Source organism: Gossypium hirsutum, chromosome D06 (assembly GCF_007990345.1).
Source record: "Gossypium hirsutum isolate 1008001.06 chromosome D06, Gossypium_hirsutum_v2.1, whole genome shotgun sequence".
Taxonomy (NCBI): domain Eukaryota; kingdom Viridiplantae; phylum Streptophyta; class Magnoliopsida; order Malvales; family Malvaceae; genus Gossypium; species Gossypium hirsutum.
In genome coordinates this window covers 49,422,761-49,438,789 of record NC_053442.1, presented here as the reverse complement: position 1 = coordinate 49,438,789, position 16,029 = coordinate 49,422,761, and the positions used below count along the sequence as shown (strand labels likewise).

At 32.2% G+C, this 16,029-nt stretch overlaps 1 protein-coding gene and 1 non-coding gene across 2 annotated transcripts; one reads left to right on the top strand and one right to left on the bottom strand.

Annotated features, from left to right (window-relative positions):
* Positions 1-6,819: 6,819 nt before the first annotated feature.
* LOC121218927 (small nucleolar RNA R71) lies at positions 6,820-6,926 on the bottom strand. Its single transcript, XR_005915409.1, has one exon. It is a non-coding gene; the product is annotated as a small nucleolar RNA R71 (small nucleolar RNA).
* Positions 6,927-12,779: 5,853 nt separating this feature from the next.
* Positions 12,780-14,496, top strand: LOC107901700 (receptor-like protein 51). The gene has a single exon (XM_016827791.2). It carries the CDS (start codon positions 12,883-12,885, stop codon positions 14,176-14,178), a length of 1,296 nt encoding a protein of 431 aa, XP_016683280.1. The 5' UTR covers positions 12,780-12,882; the 3' UTR covers positions 14,179-14,496.
* Positions 14,497-16,029: the final 1,533 nt, after the last annotated feature.

The following is a 16,029-nucleotide window of genomic DNA, read 5'->3' as shown; positions in this document are numbered from 1 at the left end:
GAGGGTGTATTTCGATGGAGCATCCAACATCATTGGGCATGGGATTGGGGTAGTACTAATCAACCCTAAGTGGCCAGTACTTTCCCGCTACAGCTAAACTGATGTTCACTTGTATGAACAATATAGCAGAATACGAGGCATGCATTTTGGCACTTCAGATCTCCATTGAGAAAAAGATTAGGGTTTTAAAAGTTTTTGGTGACTCTGCATTAGTTGTTTACCAATTAAGAGGAGAATGGGAAACAAGGGATTCTAAGCTGATTGACAAAAAAATATCATGAAAAATGAAAGTAAAATTCTAAATTCTTGATCTCATTTCGAAAAAAGAAAAAAGGAAAGCGAATAAGAAAAAACAAAGAAAGGTAATAGGAATGAGTAAGAGCGAAGAAAAGTTATTGAGAGATAGAAGAAGCAATCAAAAATTCAAAATAACTCCTCATGATTTTTATACTCTTTCACATAATATATATTTTAGCTTGAAAAACCTTTCTATTATTGACCCTTAACCCTCAGACCACATTACAACCCTTAAAAGACCATTTTGATCGAATATGTTTGTTCAAATTAAGAAGTTAATCCTTGGGAAATTATGAACGTCTTCAAGAACATAAAAGAAGTTGATGAACTCTAGGGTGAAAACTCGGAAATGAGCTATCTAGAGAGATTTCTAAAAAAGGGAAAAAGACAAAAAAAAAGATATGATGCCTTGAGGATAATGAAGATTTCCAAAAAAAAAAATTGATCCTTCGGTACAAGCCCTAAAGTAATCTATTTGAGCCTATTTTAGCCCTTTCTTTGGCACCCAAACTCGAGCCGACACTATAACCTTGGAAGAAATCCATCTCTGATTCCTTATGGCCAATTTAAATTAGGGAATTAATCTACTTGGAGAATGTAAGAGTCTATAGAAAGAAGATTTTTCTTAAATCAAGAAAAAAGAAAAAAAAGAAAAAGAAAAAAAGAAACCAAAAAAATAAAAAGAGAACCAGAGAAAGGAACTATATTGAAGAATATCTACTTTAAGACGCAATTTTGCAAAAGAGTATAGTACAGGGTTCATAGTTGGAACAATCTAAAGTCAGGAAAAGTAAATTTGGCTTCATGAGAATTAACAAGTTGACTCTCGATGCAAGAAATTTATGTTTCAAGGGTGGATTTATGAAATCTATAGTACCAAGTTTTTTTAAGTGAATTATCATTTGAGAATTTAATTTATGAGTCATAAAATCATTTTGAAATTTGTTAAGGTGATATCCCATGAAATCTAATTTTCATGATCTGTTGTGTGTGGATAGGGATTTGATCTTTTTCAACCTAAAAACATGATTCTTAAAATGATTACCTTTTAGGAAAATTCAAGAAAGGAAGAAAGGAAAACGTTCATTGCATCTAGAGACCCAGGTGTGGAGGTTATTCACTTTTCATTGCATTTAAAGACCTAGGTGCAGAGGTCGATTCACTTTTCATTGCATCTAGAGACCCAGGTGTGGAGGTCCATTCACTTTTCATTACATTTAAAGACCCAGGTGTGAAGGTCCATTCACTTTTCATTGCATCTAGAGACCCAGGTGTGGAGGTTATTCACTTTTCATTGCATTTAGAGACCTAGGTGTGGAGGTTCATTCACTTTTCATTGCATTTAGAGACCAAGGTGTGGAGGTCCATTCACTTTTGATTGCATTTAGAGACCCAGGTGTGGAGGTCTGTTTACTTTTCTAGTTTAGAGGCCTAGGTGTGGAGGTCCGTTTACTTTTCTAGTCTACTTTTCATTCAATTTAAAGGCCCAGGTTTGGTATCTATTTTTCTAGTTTTGGACAACGTAATATGTTTTGATCTATTTCGATTTTGGTAATTGCAAAAAAAATTTATTTCTTTTATTGCAATGTTGAGTGGGATTTGATAGTGGTTAGGTGTCTACGTCTTTGTATGTTCCTTACTACGTAAGCCACGAACAAAAACGGGCAGCTGTAAACACCCATTTTTGTCCTAGCTCGATTGGGATCCCATTTAAATTTTGTTCTCTCTTGTGCATTTGAAGCCCACCCGGTTTTGGTCTCTTTGAGACCTTTTTTTTTCTTTTTTTTTCTTCTTTCCTTTTTTGGCATGTCAAAAGCCCAAATTATTATTACTATCATCACTACTATTACTATTATTAAATATTATTATCCTTTTTTTCAAAAATAAGCAAGATTAAAAAACAATATAGAAACATGAAATGAAATGAAAAAGATGAGGCTTTTCATTATTTTTGTTCTTAAAAAAAAGTTAAAAAAAAACACAACAACAACAAGCATTCTATTTCTTTTTTTTTCTTTTCTTCTATCTTTATTTTTTTCCATAGGCATGTCATGAGGGATCAGATTTTGGGTTCCGATGAAAGGGACGTCACTGGACCGTCGGTCCTCCGCCCCTAGGAACCCCCAAAAATCTACTTTTTTCCCTCCCCTTACTAAAATAAAGGTTTCTTTTTTAAAAAAAAAGCTTGATTTTGGGAAAATAGTGTTTTTTTTACAAAAAGGAGAAAATTTAGATTTTGAAGAAATAAAAATATGTTTTTTTAATATTTATTTTAAAAGAAATTTTAAATTTTTAAAAACAACGTTTTGATTTTTTTTCAACTATTTCAAAGTAAAAGCTTTAATCTTTAAGAAAAATAATTTTTTTTAAAAAAAAGATAAAGTTTAGATTTTGAATAATAAAAATCTATTTTTTTTAGTTATTTTAAAGGAAATTTTAAATTTCTAAAAAACAGTTTTGATTTTTTTTAACTACTTCAAAATAAAAGCTTTAATCTTTAAGAAAAACAGTGTTTTTTTAATAAAATAAAAAAGTTTACATTTTGAAAAATAAAAATTTGTTTAAAAGAAAGTTTAAATTTTTAAAAAAAACTTTTGATTTTTTTTAATATTTCGAAATAAGGTTTTGATTTTTAAGAAAATTTTGATTTTGCAAAAAAAAAATTCCAGCCACCATACGCGGCGGCTCACCACAGGAGGCAGGAGAGCTGTTGGGCTCTCCGGTGGTGGAGCCATGGCCAATATAGAAGTTGGAAGAGGAAGAGGAAGAGGTTTTTTTTTTTTTTTGAAAAACCATGAGGTTAAAATGGAAGAATGAATAGTTTTTTTTCATTTATAGGTGCAAAAAATGTGTAATTTATTCTCACCCCCTTACTTTTTAAATTTATAAAAAGTACCCCTTTTTTGCAGCACCGCCCTCGCTCTCTGACCTATTTACACCCGTAACCCTTTTATTTATTTAAACATTCGATTTAATCTGGAATTTACAAATTAAAGGCAAATTAATTGCTACATCAGTCATCTATCTTCCACATTTTTTATCTTTTAGTCCTAAAATCAAGTTATCATTTTGTTTCCATCTTTAATAAATAATTTACACTTATATCTTCCATTTCACTTACATTTATCCATTATATATTTAATGTTAATTATGCACTTTATTTTAATAAATTATATTTATTCATACTTGTATAATTTTTATTTATTCTTATTTCGTTTTATTTATTTTCATGTTCATTTATATATATTTTTACACATTCCCCTTACATACATTTTAATATTATTTATTTATGTTACCTTGATTCTTTTATTGTATTATGAATAATGTGTATTATTGTTATTATTATTATCATCATGTTAATGTCTTATTTATTTCATTATTTTATTTTTCTTTTTATTACTGTCATTTTGAAAGAGTTTTAACTTTTCATTAGCTTTAGCCAATTTAATTAATATTCCTATTTTATTACTATTCGTTTTAAAAGAGGGAAGTTTAAGTCATTTTTCCATCCTATAATTGTTGACTTGAAGTTAGTTATGTAGGTGTTATATTTTAATGAAACCATAAGGTTTTTACATTTGGATTTAGGTTAGCCCGTAAGATCTCACCTACCATTTACCTTAGAAAAATTATAAATAATATGTAAGATATTTTTTAGGTTTTTAAATTAGTTTTAAATATCATATAGGATTAGAATCTTAAGTTAATATGTAAATATTTTTTAGGACTTTATTCAAGATTAAAACTAAAGATTTTTGTAGGTGAATTGTAAATCATGAGTAGGTCTTTCTAAGTATTTTATTTTAGAAACTTTTTTTAAGAAAGCTAATAAATGTTATTTAAGATTTATTATTTTACTATTTTAAAGAATTTAAATCTTAGATCAGGAATTTTGAAGTAAGATAAATCATAAACCCGACATAGGATACTTTCGTAAGATCTTGATAGGTTCTACATTATTAATTAAATATTTTAAAATAATATTAATAATAATAAAAGATTGAATAAGTTGTACATGTAATTTAATATTTCTCTTAATTCATTGGTAACTTCTAGGTTTTTTTTTAGAATTCTAAAATATAATTAATTTTCAGAATTGAAGTTTTTTTACTAGAATTATTTAGGTATCCTTTAGGGTTCCCGTTAAAAGTAAAAATCTCTAATTTAAGTTTCAAATTAGATAAGTTTGGTGAACACATCTTAATCGAGCTACAAGTAAACCGGTGACTTTTCCTTTAGAGTTTTTATTTAAGATTTCCATAAGATTTTAGCTTAGATTAAGAGATTAATAAAAAAATCTAGCTCTTAAGACCCCGTAGGACTACCCCCGGATAGGCATTGTGGGGGTGCTATAACCTTCTCGACACATAACCGTACTCCTGAACCCAAAATTTGGTGATGAGATCGAGTCTAGATTTTTAGGATTTTTTCCGTAGTACTAATTCTAGATTTTTAGACGATAAGTGACTAACCAACCTAGCCCTAATTGGTTAGTGGCGATTCTACGTAATTGAGTCCCTCCATGTCTAGCTTTGCTTACTAGGCCCTCGTACTATTATGTAGGCAACGTTATGACCGATGTGTTGGGAGACTATATTTGGTTGCATTTGAAGGGTATATTTGTGATAAATGATAAAACTAACATATTTTAATCCCATTTTAAATGCGTTTTTGGATGATTATTTATGAAAGTTGGTGAATGCTCCTAATCCTTTTAATTCATGTTCTTATACTTAAGTGAGCATCTGGGAGCAAAATGAGCGAAAATTAGAGAAAAAGAGCAGATTTTAGGAGCCATGCGGGCTGGACACACGCCCATGTACTAGCCCGTGTCGATTTCGTACCTTGCTTCCCATGCACTCGGAAAAACACAATTTTTAGGCTTTTTAAGCATTCAAAAGTCTATAAATACCAAATAGAATAAGAGGTATGAGGGCCATCAGAGAAGATCGAAGAAAACACTCGAAGAACACTATTGGAGCCAACTAGGAAGTGGATCTCTATCAAGATCGAAGATCTCCTTTTAATTTCTTTCGAAGTTTTTATGAGTTTCTTTATATCTTGTGCTTATTTTGACTTTGAGATGTTTTCATTCAAGATTATGAACTAATTCCCTAGATACCTATGGAAGATGAAACCTAAGATGAATTCTATTTTTTGATTTCTGATTTACATGATAAATACTTGATTCTTGTTCTTAATTATGTGTGTTTAATTCTTGTTTTAATATTTCTAGGATATTAATTCATATTTAATTTGCTTAATTCTGTGAAGGAAAAGTCCCTATTTAAGAGTAGGTCTAGCATAATTAAGTGGATTTGCACGCAATCCTAGAAATAGGACGACATAAATCTACCGGATTAGAGTCAAATCTAATAGGGGAATCCATAGATTGAGTTAATGCGACGATAGGGGTTTTAATTAGAAAGAGATTTCAATTAATCAACCTAGAGCCAGTTGTTCTTACTCTCGAAAGAGATATTAACATAATTTAGGGATTTCTACGGATCAAGACACCAAGTGAATTAATCGTTTAATTCAGAGTCATAATAATAGATGAAGTCTAGGTGGATTCTTTCCTAGGTATTGTCTCTCTCATTGGTTAATATTCAATTATTTCCTCGATTCATTTTCTGTTGCGTTCTTAGTTAAATTAGTTTAGTAATTTTAGCTTTAAAACCCATCACTCCAAATTGTCGGCTAAATAATAAGAAAACGGTAATTGCTAATACTTTTAGTCCTCGTGGATACGATATCTTTACTCATCGTAACTATACTATTGTTTGATAGGTACGCTTGCCTTTGTCATATTTATAGTTAGTTTTGTGACTATCAAATTTTTTGTGCCACTACCGGAGACTAAAATATTAGGAACACTTTATATTTATTAATTTAGCCATTTTTATTTTTGTTTTATTTTTGTTTTTAGTTTAATTTTTACATTCTAATTTTTCTTTTATTTTCTTCTGGTAGGTTCGTTTGGTTTATGACTAGAAGAAACCTGTTGGGACCATTTCTATTTGATTGTGAACTTGAAAGTATAGCTCGCAGAAACTGTAGAGAAGCAAGGCAGAGTCGAAAGAATTTAGTAGACAAACAAGAGGACATTATTATTACTGAGGAGATGGAAGATAACAAGAATATTTAGCTACCTCCTGTCGCAGCTCCTATTCCTTGTACTGTGTACGATTATGCTAAGCCCACTCTAATTGGGGCTTAATCGAGTATTGTGCGACCCACCATTGCTGCAAATAATTTTGAATTGAAACTGAACACTATTCAGATGGTACAATAGTTTATTCAGATGAAGATCCAAATACTCATTTGTCAAATTTCCTAGAAATCTGCACACTTTCAAGATTAATGGTGCCACTGACGATGCCATTTGTTTACGATTATTCCCTTTCTCGTTGAGGAATAAAGCTAAACAGTGGTTGAACTCTTTACCACGAGGTTCCATCATTACATGGGCTCAAATGACAGAAATTTTTGTTGAAGTACTTCCTACTAGCTAAGACTGCCAAGTTGAGGAATGATATATCTTCCTTTGTACAGATTGATTTAGAAACTTTATATGATGCATGGGAGAGGTGCAAGGACTTATTGAATTGGTGCCCTCACCATGGGTTACCTTTATGGTTACAGGTTTGAACCTTCTACAACAGTTTGAATCCCTCAACTAGGCAACTAATTGACGCAGCAGCCAGTGGAACACTTAATAATAAAACACCCAAAGTGGCTTATGAATTTATTGAAGAGATGGCACTGAATAATTATCAGTGGCAAGTCATGAGGACAAAGCCGATGAAAGATGCCGGTTTTTTTAATTTAGATACAATCACCATGTTATTGAACTAGGTAGATTTGCTTAACAAGAAAATTGATGGTTTATATCTTTCTATATAGGTACATCCAGTGATGCAATGTGATGCAAATGGAGGTGGAATGAACAATCCAGAATGTTTACCCTTCGGTCCTAATATAGAGAACTAGTAAGTCAATTATATGGGTAATAATTCTAGGCCTCAAAATAACCCTTATAATAATAACTATATTGCAAGTTGGAGGAACCATCCCAATTTCTCTTGGGGTGGTCAAGGAAATCAAAGAACACAACCCCCTCAAGGCTTCCAACAACCATCTTATCAGTGAGAAGAAGACGAACTTTGAAGAGATGTTGACAAAGTTTATCTCAGTGTCAAAAACTCATTTTCAAAACACTGAGGCAGCAGTGAAGAACAAGCATTGATTCAAGGGCTCAAAAATCAAACCGATCAACTTGCTAAATCAATCTCGAAAAGACCATAAGGTAGTCTACCTAGCAATACCGAAACTAACCCAAGGGAGCAGCTTCATGCAATTACTGTTCGAGATGAAGAAGGGTTAGTTGGATCTAAACAAGAACCGAGACAAGAAATTATGGTGGATAAATATAAGGTTGAAGTAAGCAAGAAAGAGCAAAAAGTCGGCTGCCAAGGAATGTAAACCTTGAGTACCATATCCTAATACGATGAAGAGAGACCACACGAACGAACAATTTGGTAAATTTCTTAAACTCTTAAAAAATTATATATTAACTTACCATTTGTTGAAGCTCTTTCACAGATGTCAAATTATGTTAAATTTCTAAAGGAGCTATTGGCAAATAAACGAAAGTTAGACGATTCGCTGACTGTGGAGCTCAATGCAGTTTGCTCGACCATCTTACAAAATTAACTACCCAACAAACTGAAAGATCCAGGGAGTTTTTCTATTCCTTGTTTAATTGGTAGTTTAAATATTGCTAATGCTTTAGCTGATTTAGGGGCTAGTATTAATGTCATGCCCTATAAAATGTTTAAACAACTAGGTCTTGGGAAACCCAAACAAACTAGGATGAGTATTCAATTAGCGGATAAAACCATTAGATATCCTAGGGGTGTTATTGAGAATGTGTTTGTTAAAGTCGATAAATTTATATTTTCCATTTACTTTGTTTTATTAGACATGGATAAGGATAGTGAGGTACCTTTAATCTTAGGTCAACCCTTTTTAGCCACCGCTAGAACTATTATTGATGTTGGTACGGGTGAATTGGTACTTTGTGTAGGTGATGAAACGATTACTCTCCAAGCTCGTGATTCTGTGAAAGTCTCTAATGATCAAAATGATATTAAAAGTTTTGTTAATGTGAGTAACCATGTGGCTCAACCTTCTTTGCAAGAAATTCCTCGTGAAAGCATGATGGAGCCACATTTCAGTCAAGGCGACAGAAACATAACAACTTATAAAGAGCGAATAGTGAAAATCAATGAACTAGATGAATGACGAACACATGTCAAAGAGAAACTGAAAAAGCATGATAAAGAGCCAAAGCAATGCCATGATGAACATGTGGATGGAGATAAACAATTTGAGGTTGGGGACAAAGTATTGCTGGAAAAAACGGATCCACGAATCTCTCCTTCAGAGCTCGAGTCAAATGGATCAACCTTATATACGGTAATAAATGTCTTTCCATACGGTACAGTCGAGGTAACTCATTTTAATTTTCGCATGTTTAAGGTAAGAAGTACTCGACTTAAACCTTATTTTGGTGTTTCTAAGTTTTGGTTATAATGGCATGTATAGGTATTTTGTTTGATCATGTAGCCATTTTTTTTTGGCTTGTGTTTTTTGGCATTTTGGATGATGAAGTGGTATTAAGTTGGCATATATGTATTTGGCTTTGTAATGGTTGTTATGTTGATATATGTATGTGGCCTTATGGTAGTTGATTTTATAGTCCTTATGATGCTTAGATGATGGAAGTTGAATATGGTCATTTTTGGTATGAAAAAAGTAGTTGGCACATATGGCCTATGATGCTAAATGTTAAATAGTAAATTGGGCACTTGTGGATGTGATTTTGATATGTGAACAAAGTGGTAAGTTTTTGTTAAATTGTGCATATGGTTATATGTGTTTAAATGTTGTGATTGAGGTACCTTTAGGCATATTGGTTGAATGCTTATGTACCTTATTTGAATAGCTTGACTATGCATGTTTTTAGTGTAATTTGAAGGCTTGTTCATAGGTGGAAAACTGGTTGTAGATATGTGCATGTTTTGGGGTGAGAAAAATGGCTTGAAAATGGCCTATTTTTGTCAACACGGCCAGAGACAAGGGCGTGTGTCTCAGCCGTGTGTGACACACGGCAAGGCGACACGGTCGTATGTCCCTTGTAACTTTCAAAGGGTTGTAAGTCAGGCTATTACACGGCTTAGCACACGGCCTGGAACACAGGCATGTGGGGCCATTTCGAAGGGTACACAGCCTAGCATACGGGTGTGTGGCTTGGCCGTGTGACCCAAGTTAGTGAGCTACACGGGCACGAACACAGGCTGGGACACGGCTGTGTGTCCGTACTTCAAATGTCTACACAGCTTGAGACATGGGCGTGTCTCTTGGTAGTGTGAGTCACACGGCATGGCCACACGGCCATGTGAGTAACACAGAATGGCCACATGGCCGTATAACCCCTGTAGTTTGAAAATTTTCATCTTTTTCTAAAAAATTTTATATATTTCCGATTTAGTCCCAACTTGTTTTTAATGTGTTTTTAGAGCCTCGAGGGCTCGTATAAGGGATAGTATGTATATTATTGATTGGTTTTGCTATGATTAACGATATGAATTAAAATGTTTAAATTTTTTGATTGTTTTGAAATGAAAACTCCGGTAATGCTCCGTAACCCTATTCCGACGATGAATACAGGTTAGGGGCGTTACACACCAAAAGTAGGAATTGTAATGGTTGAAATTAGGACAAATCATTTCAAAAGAAATTAATTAGGATAAGTCTAATTATGTATTAACAAAATATTTATTTGTTAGGTAAATTATGTTAGTAGTCACCCAATTATGGTTTTTTTTTCTTTTTGGATTATTTAACTATGAAAAGTTACAAATGGCCACCAACTATTAGTAAATTCATTTTTCGTCACTCAACTATTCAATTTTGTCCTTTTTGGTCATCCAACTATATTAGATTTTTGAGTGTTTCCATTTTTATGTTAGTCAGTTGGTTATCAAAAAAGACAATTGAATAACTAGATGATCATTTTGTAACTTTTTATAGTTAGGTGACAAAAAAATCATAATTGAATAACCCTACTTTAATTTACCCTTATTTGTTTAACCTCGATTTGATGCAAATATGGTTATTGAATTTGGAATAACTTACATAAGGATGATCCTAAAAACTAAGGTTTTAAGGCACCAATAAAATTTTACCACATATTCAAATTTTAAAGACATGAAATTATTATATACTCATCCGTAGAGAAATTATTTTATGAACCCTTCCAACCATATTATTCATGGTCGCTTCTCAATTATTTAATTACATTTCAATAATTTCTTTCATGTCATTAGCACATGATTTTGATAAATTTTTTTACATTGAATTCCAAACCCAAAACCTTAAATCTAAAATCCCAAACCCTAAACCCAAAATATAGAACCCAAACCACGAACCCATAACCCTAGACTCTTGAACGTGAACCTTGAACCATGAATCCTAAACTCGTAATTCGTAACCTCAAACCCTTAAACCTTAAACTCAAACCCTATCCCCAAATTCTTAAATCCTAAACCTCAAACCTTAAACCTCGAACTCAAAACCTTAAATTCTAAACCCAAACCTTGAACCTCAGGGTTCAGGGTTCAAAGTTTATGGTTCAAGGTTCAAGGTTCGAGGTTTTAAGTTCAAGGTAAAATAATTACCAAAATTATATATCAAAGACATGGAAAAAATTGCGCAAAATTTATTAAATTTTCTTTTAAAATTAGTTGCACAAAAATAAAAATATTAACTTATGAAAAAATGATTAAAATTTGTAAAAGAAGAAAAGACATTTGTTTATAATTTCAAAAATTAATTATTTAAAGTAATTTAATTGAAGTTAAATTAAGTTGGAGGATATATTAGATATATATGAGTGTATAATAATACTTTGTTATCTTTAAAATTTAATGACGTGACACTATTTTATTGGTGCCTAAAAACTATACTTTTTAGGATGATCATAATATAATTTATTCCCTATTAAGTTTTGTTTAAATTGATCTTTATTTGTAAATAGATAATTTTCACTTATTTAAATCAGTTTATACCACTTTTTTTTTATTTCTAAAGAGAATGTTTTATTCAATTTAATATCTTCTTTTATTAAAATTTTAAAAATATAAATAACTTTTTTAAGGACAAATTTCTTATTTATAGTATAATATAATAAATATAATTGGTATATCTATATTATTAATAAAACTCCTTACTGGTCTTGATTTATATGTAGCGATGACCCCATTCTCTACTCTTAATATTGTAATAAAAAAACTCGTGGCCAACATTTATCTCTTAATGTGTCTACAGAATGTAAAGATTATTTACTAGGTTCACTTCATTAGATACATTGAGAAATAAAAAAAAAAAACTTTGACTGAGTTAGTGTCACAAGTCAATTGGACACCAATTCCGTTAGAAAAATTACTAAAATAATCTTCCTATTTAATTTAAGTTATATTATTCAATGGTACTTTAATATTTTTAATTAAAAAAACAATAAAACTGTGCAAATGGCACGGATTTGAACCTATGCCAATTAGATTGGTAAAATTTTAAATTTACTATTCAACTAAAACTTTATTTTAACATATTTTATATATTTTTATTTTAATATGTAAAATTTATTACCTTCATTGATTGTATATCTATATTACTATTAATAAACCCCTAACTGAGTTGGTATCACTAGTCAACCAAGCCCCAACTCAGTTAGGTAAATTACAAAAATAACATTCTGTATTTAAAATAAGTTATATTTTTCGAGGGTATTTTAATCTTTTTAATTAAAAAACAATAAAAATATACAAATGGGGGAATTTGAACCCACACCAATTTAATTGGTAAAATATTAAATTTATCGCTCAATCAGATTCATTTTAATGTGTTTTATATATTTTTATTTTAATACAACAACTTATTACCTTCATCGATTGTATATATTAGTAATGTTGTTGATTCAGTTGGTGTCACAAATTAACTTGACACCAACTCAAGATTGATGATAACAAATGATAAACAATTGCACTCAAATTTAGTATTCTTAACCTGATGAATTTATGAGTTTAATTTTGGCTTTAATCACAATTTAATTTGATATTTTTTTATTAATTTCAAATCATATGTTTCATTATTTATTTTATGTTATTTTCAAACTTACCTTTATCCTTAATAAATATAATGTATCATATAATTAAAATAAAATTTTACTTTTAATTTTTTTTACTTTATTTGATTAAATTTAGTTGTCTTTTTTTTTTCTTCTTAAATTTACATCAATAACCCCACACCATGATCCTAAATTATACGTAGCAGGTAGTGAAGTGGCAATGCATAGGCACCAGCAGTGCAGTTATCTAATAAAGGAACTCTAGATCAACTTCGAAATCCCACCCGATCTTTTGTTCTGGTATAACCCCCCACCCCCCATTCCTCTTCTGTATTTCTCACTTCATTCCCACCCTTACTAAGTTCAGTTCTCAGTCACCTTCTTTTTCCACCATGAAACCACCACCACTCTTCCTCCTCCTCCTTCACCTCCTCTTACTTCTTTTCATCGCCACAAATGCCACCAAACTAACCGCACTCTCCCCTACTCCCTCCCCAACTCCACCCACCACTTCTAAGTCTTCCCCCTCTGCTCTAGACCCCAAACAAATACGAGCACTCCAATCCCTCAACATCCCCACCACCAGAGACCCTTGCATTCAACCCTCCCCTCACAACGCCACCATATGTGACAACTCCAAGCCCTTCCGCCACCTTATTTCCCTCCACCTCTTCAACTGCTCCTCCGACCTTTCCCTGTCCTTCACAGCTCTCAAGTCTCTCTCTTCCCTCCATGCCCTCTCTTTCACCAACTGCCGCGCCTCCCCCATCCGCTTCCCTTCCCATCTCTCTCTTTCTTTGACTTCCTTCTCTTGCATTCACTCTCTCCGCCGCCTTACTGGGGTCTGGCTCTCTCGTTTCGTTAACCTTACTGATCTTACAGTTTCCTACACTTCAATTAACACTCACGGCCTTTATGTAATCCTTGGAAACATGCATAAGCTGAAGACTATCACCATTTGTCATGCTAATCTTACTGGGTCTATTCCAAGGCACCTGCATCTGAATCTCACCTATATTGATTTATCCAACAACAAGCTCATAGGAAAGATACCAACTTCCCTTACGCTTCTTGAAGACCTTGAATTCTTGAATCTTTCTTCAAATGGGCTAAATGGGGTGATTCCCACCGAGTTTGGTGACTTGATATCCTTGAAAAATGTATCTTTGGCTTCCAATTCGTTTTCCGGGCCAATCCCAGATTCCATGTCAGCTATCCCAGGCTTGGTCCATGTTGATCTGAGTAATAACCAGTTAAATGGAACTGTTCCAAGGTTTTTCTCAGAGTTGAAAGAGCTAAAAGTCTTGAATCTTGAGAACAATAAACTTCATGGGGTTTTACCTTTCAATGCTAGTTTCATAAAGAGATTGGACGTTCTCAAGGTTGGTGGGAATGGCAATTTGTGTTACAATCATTCTGTTTTGTCATCAAAAATAAAACTCGGGATTGCTCCTTGTGATAAGCATGGGATGCCGATGTTACCACCGCCTTCTAAGGAGTCGTCTTCGGGAGACAGTGAGAGTGAATCTTCAGATTATGATTATGATGATGATGGCGCTGAGGGTGCAAATGAGAAGAAGGGTCATCATCACGGACCAAATAAGGTTGTGCTTGGTGTTGCAATTGGCCTTTCTTCAATAGTCTTCCTTATTGTGTTCTTGGTTCTTCTTTCAAAATGGTGTCGTTGAGACAAGAAAAATATTATTGGTTAGATTTTTAGAGTACGGGAAATTGGTGATTAGAAGAAAAAAAAGTTAAACATTTGATACACTTAATTTTCGAGGTGAAAAAAACAGCAAAAGGTAGAATTTTGAGGAAATACCCCCTCCCTTGAACCTTATCTTTCTTCATTTTGAAAAAGGAATCATTGAACTTGTGTCATATTTTTTTACTCTTTTCTTTTTTTGTCATTGGATGATTAAAAGAGCAGTGGTTTCCATTTTTGGTTGTACGAAGTGTGAGCAAAGCAAAGTAATTAATGCATTCTTCTTCTTGATGTTCATGCATTTTTACAATTTTATCCGTAATTCACTGTGCTTTACTTTATTGTTGTTTCCTTCATATGGTGCTTACAGGAAATGCAATATAGCGATGTGTTAGGTAAAAACGTTACGAAGGTGGTATATTAAGAGGGAAATTATATTTTGTTTTACTTTAAAAAATGAATAAATTAATTTTTGTACAGTAAATTAAATAATAAATTTATCTTTTTAAAAAAAAAATTATCTATTTGTATTATTAAAAGCTGACGCGGTTGATAAAATAACTAAATAATAATATGTAGCATGTCACATGTACCTCATATTAACATTTAGAAACATTTTTTAATAGTAAAAAATGGATAAAATTTTTAATAGAATGACCAATTTACTTTTTGATTTAACGTAAAAGAATTACTTTATTTTTTTAGTATAAGGGCTAAAATATAATTCGACTTTTATTGGTGAAAAAACACAATCAAACTATATTAATCTAACATAATCGAATAATTTGTTGCTCTAGCAATCTCAACAACCGCTACTAGCTCCTCTAGAACCTTTTCAAACACTTGCATATGAGTTCCTCTCTAAAGCCAATTTAGTTAGTCTATCCGCAACTTGATTTCTCTCCCTAGGAATATACTTGATCTTATCATATGGATTCTTTTAACCAAGCGATTAAACCAAAAAGAGTGGTCCAGAGAACTCCCACATTAGGTAATCATATTGAAGAACATAAATTGGTTTTCATCCACTCAAAAAGATTACAAGAAAAAAACTTGTTTAGGATATTGATAGGTACAACGTTTAGCCACACTTCTTTAGCAGGTGGACAATCCTTAAGAATATGGATTAAGTCTTCAGCCCCATGTGGGCGCAAAGTAATTCGACATTTAATACAAAATCATTTACAATAATTTTAACTAATGTTGGCAAACCTTCTTGACAATTATGTTGACTTGAAAACAAGTTTTCGCATGTACATATCCCTTAAATATGTCTAAAACTTTAGAATTTTTTTATTATATTTATATTAAACACATTCAAATTCTTTGATATTATGAAGTTGGGGCCCAAGTGGGTGGTGGTGGTGGATGAAGTTATGGATGTTAAATTAATGGGGGTAAAAATGATGATTCATTATGAATGATCCTACTGATTTTATGGACCCTGCAATAATAGTTTGATGGTTGGATCACAGTTGCTATTTAGTAGTGTTTAGGGTTGATGATGTCTTAAAACTTTTGAGGTTGTTCCATTCCAATATCTACTATTATCATCTTTCTTGTGATTTTGGAGAAATGCAAATGAAGAAAGCTGTTGAAGGAAGGCAAATGATATCATTTTGTTTGATCCAACAATCATTAAAGAAAACGAATGATCACATCATGTTGATCAAGAAACTAAGTGATGCTCATAATTAAGGCCATCCCTTTTTCTTTAAAAAGTAAAAAGAAAATGAAAATAATGTTTATTCAACCTGCATGAGAAGGAGACCAAGGGAAACAATACTTTACTGCCACTGTAATCAGCCTTTTTTAAAAAATAAATAAAATTCTT

Excerpts from the sequence above, each read along its gene's own strand:
- LOC107901700 (XM_016827791.2), top strand. The coding sequence starts at position 12,883 with ATGAAACCACCACCACTCTTCCTCCTCCTCCTTCACCTCCTCTTACTT.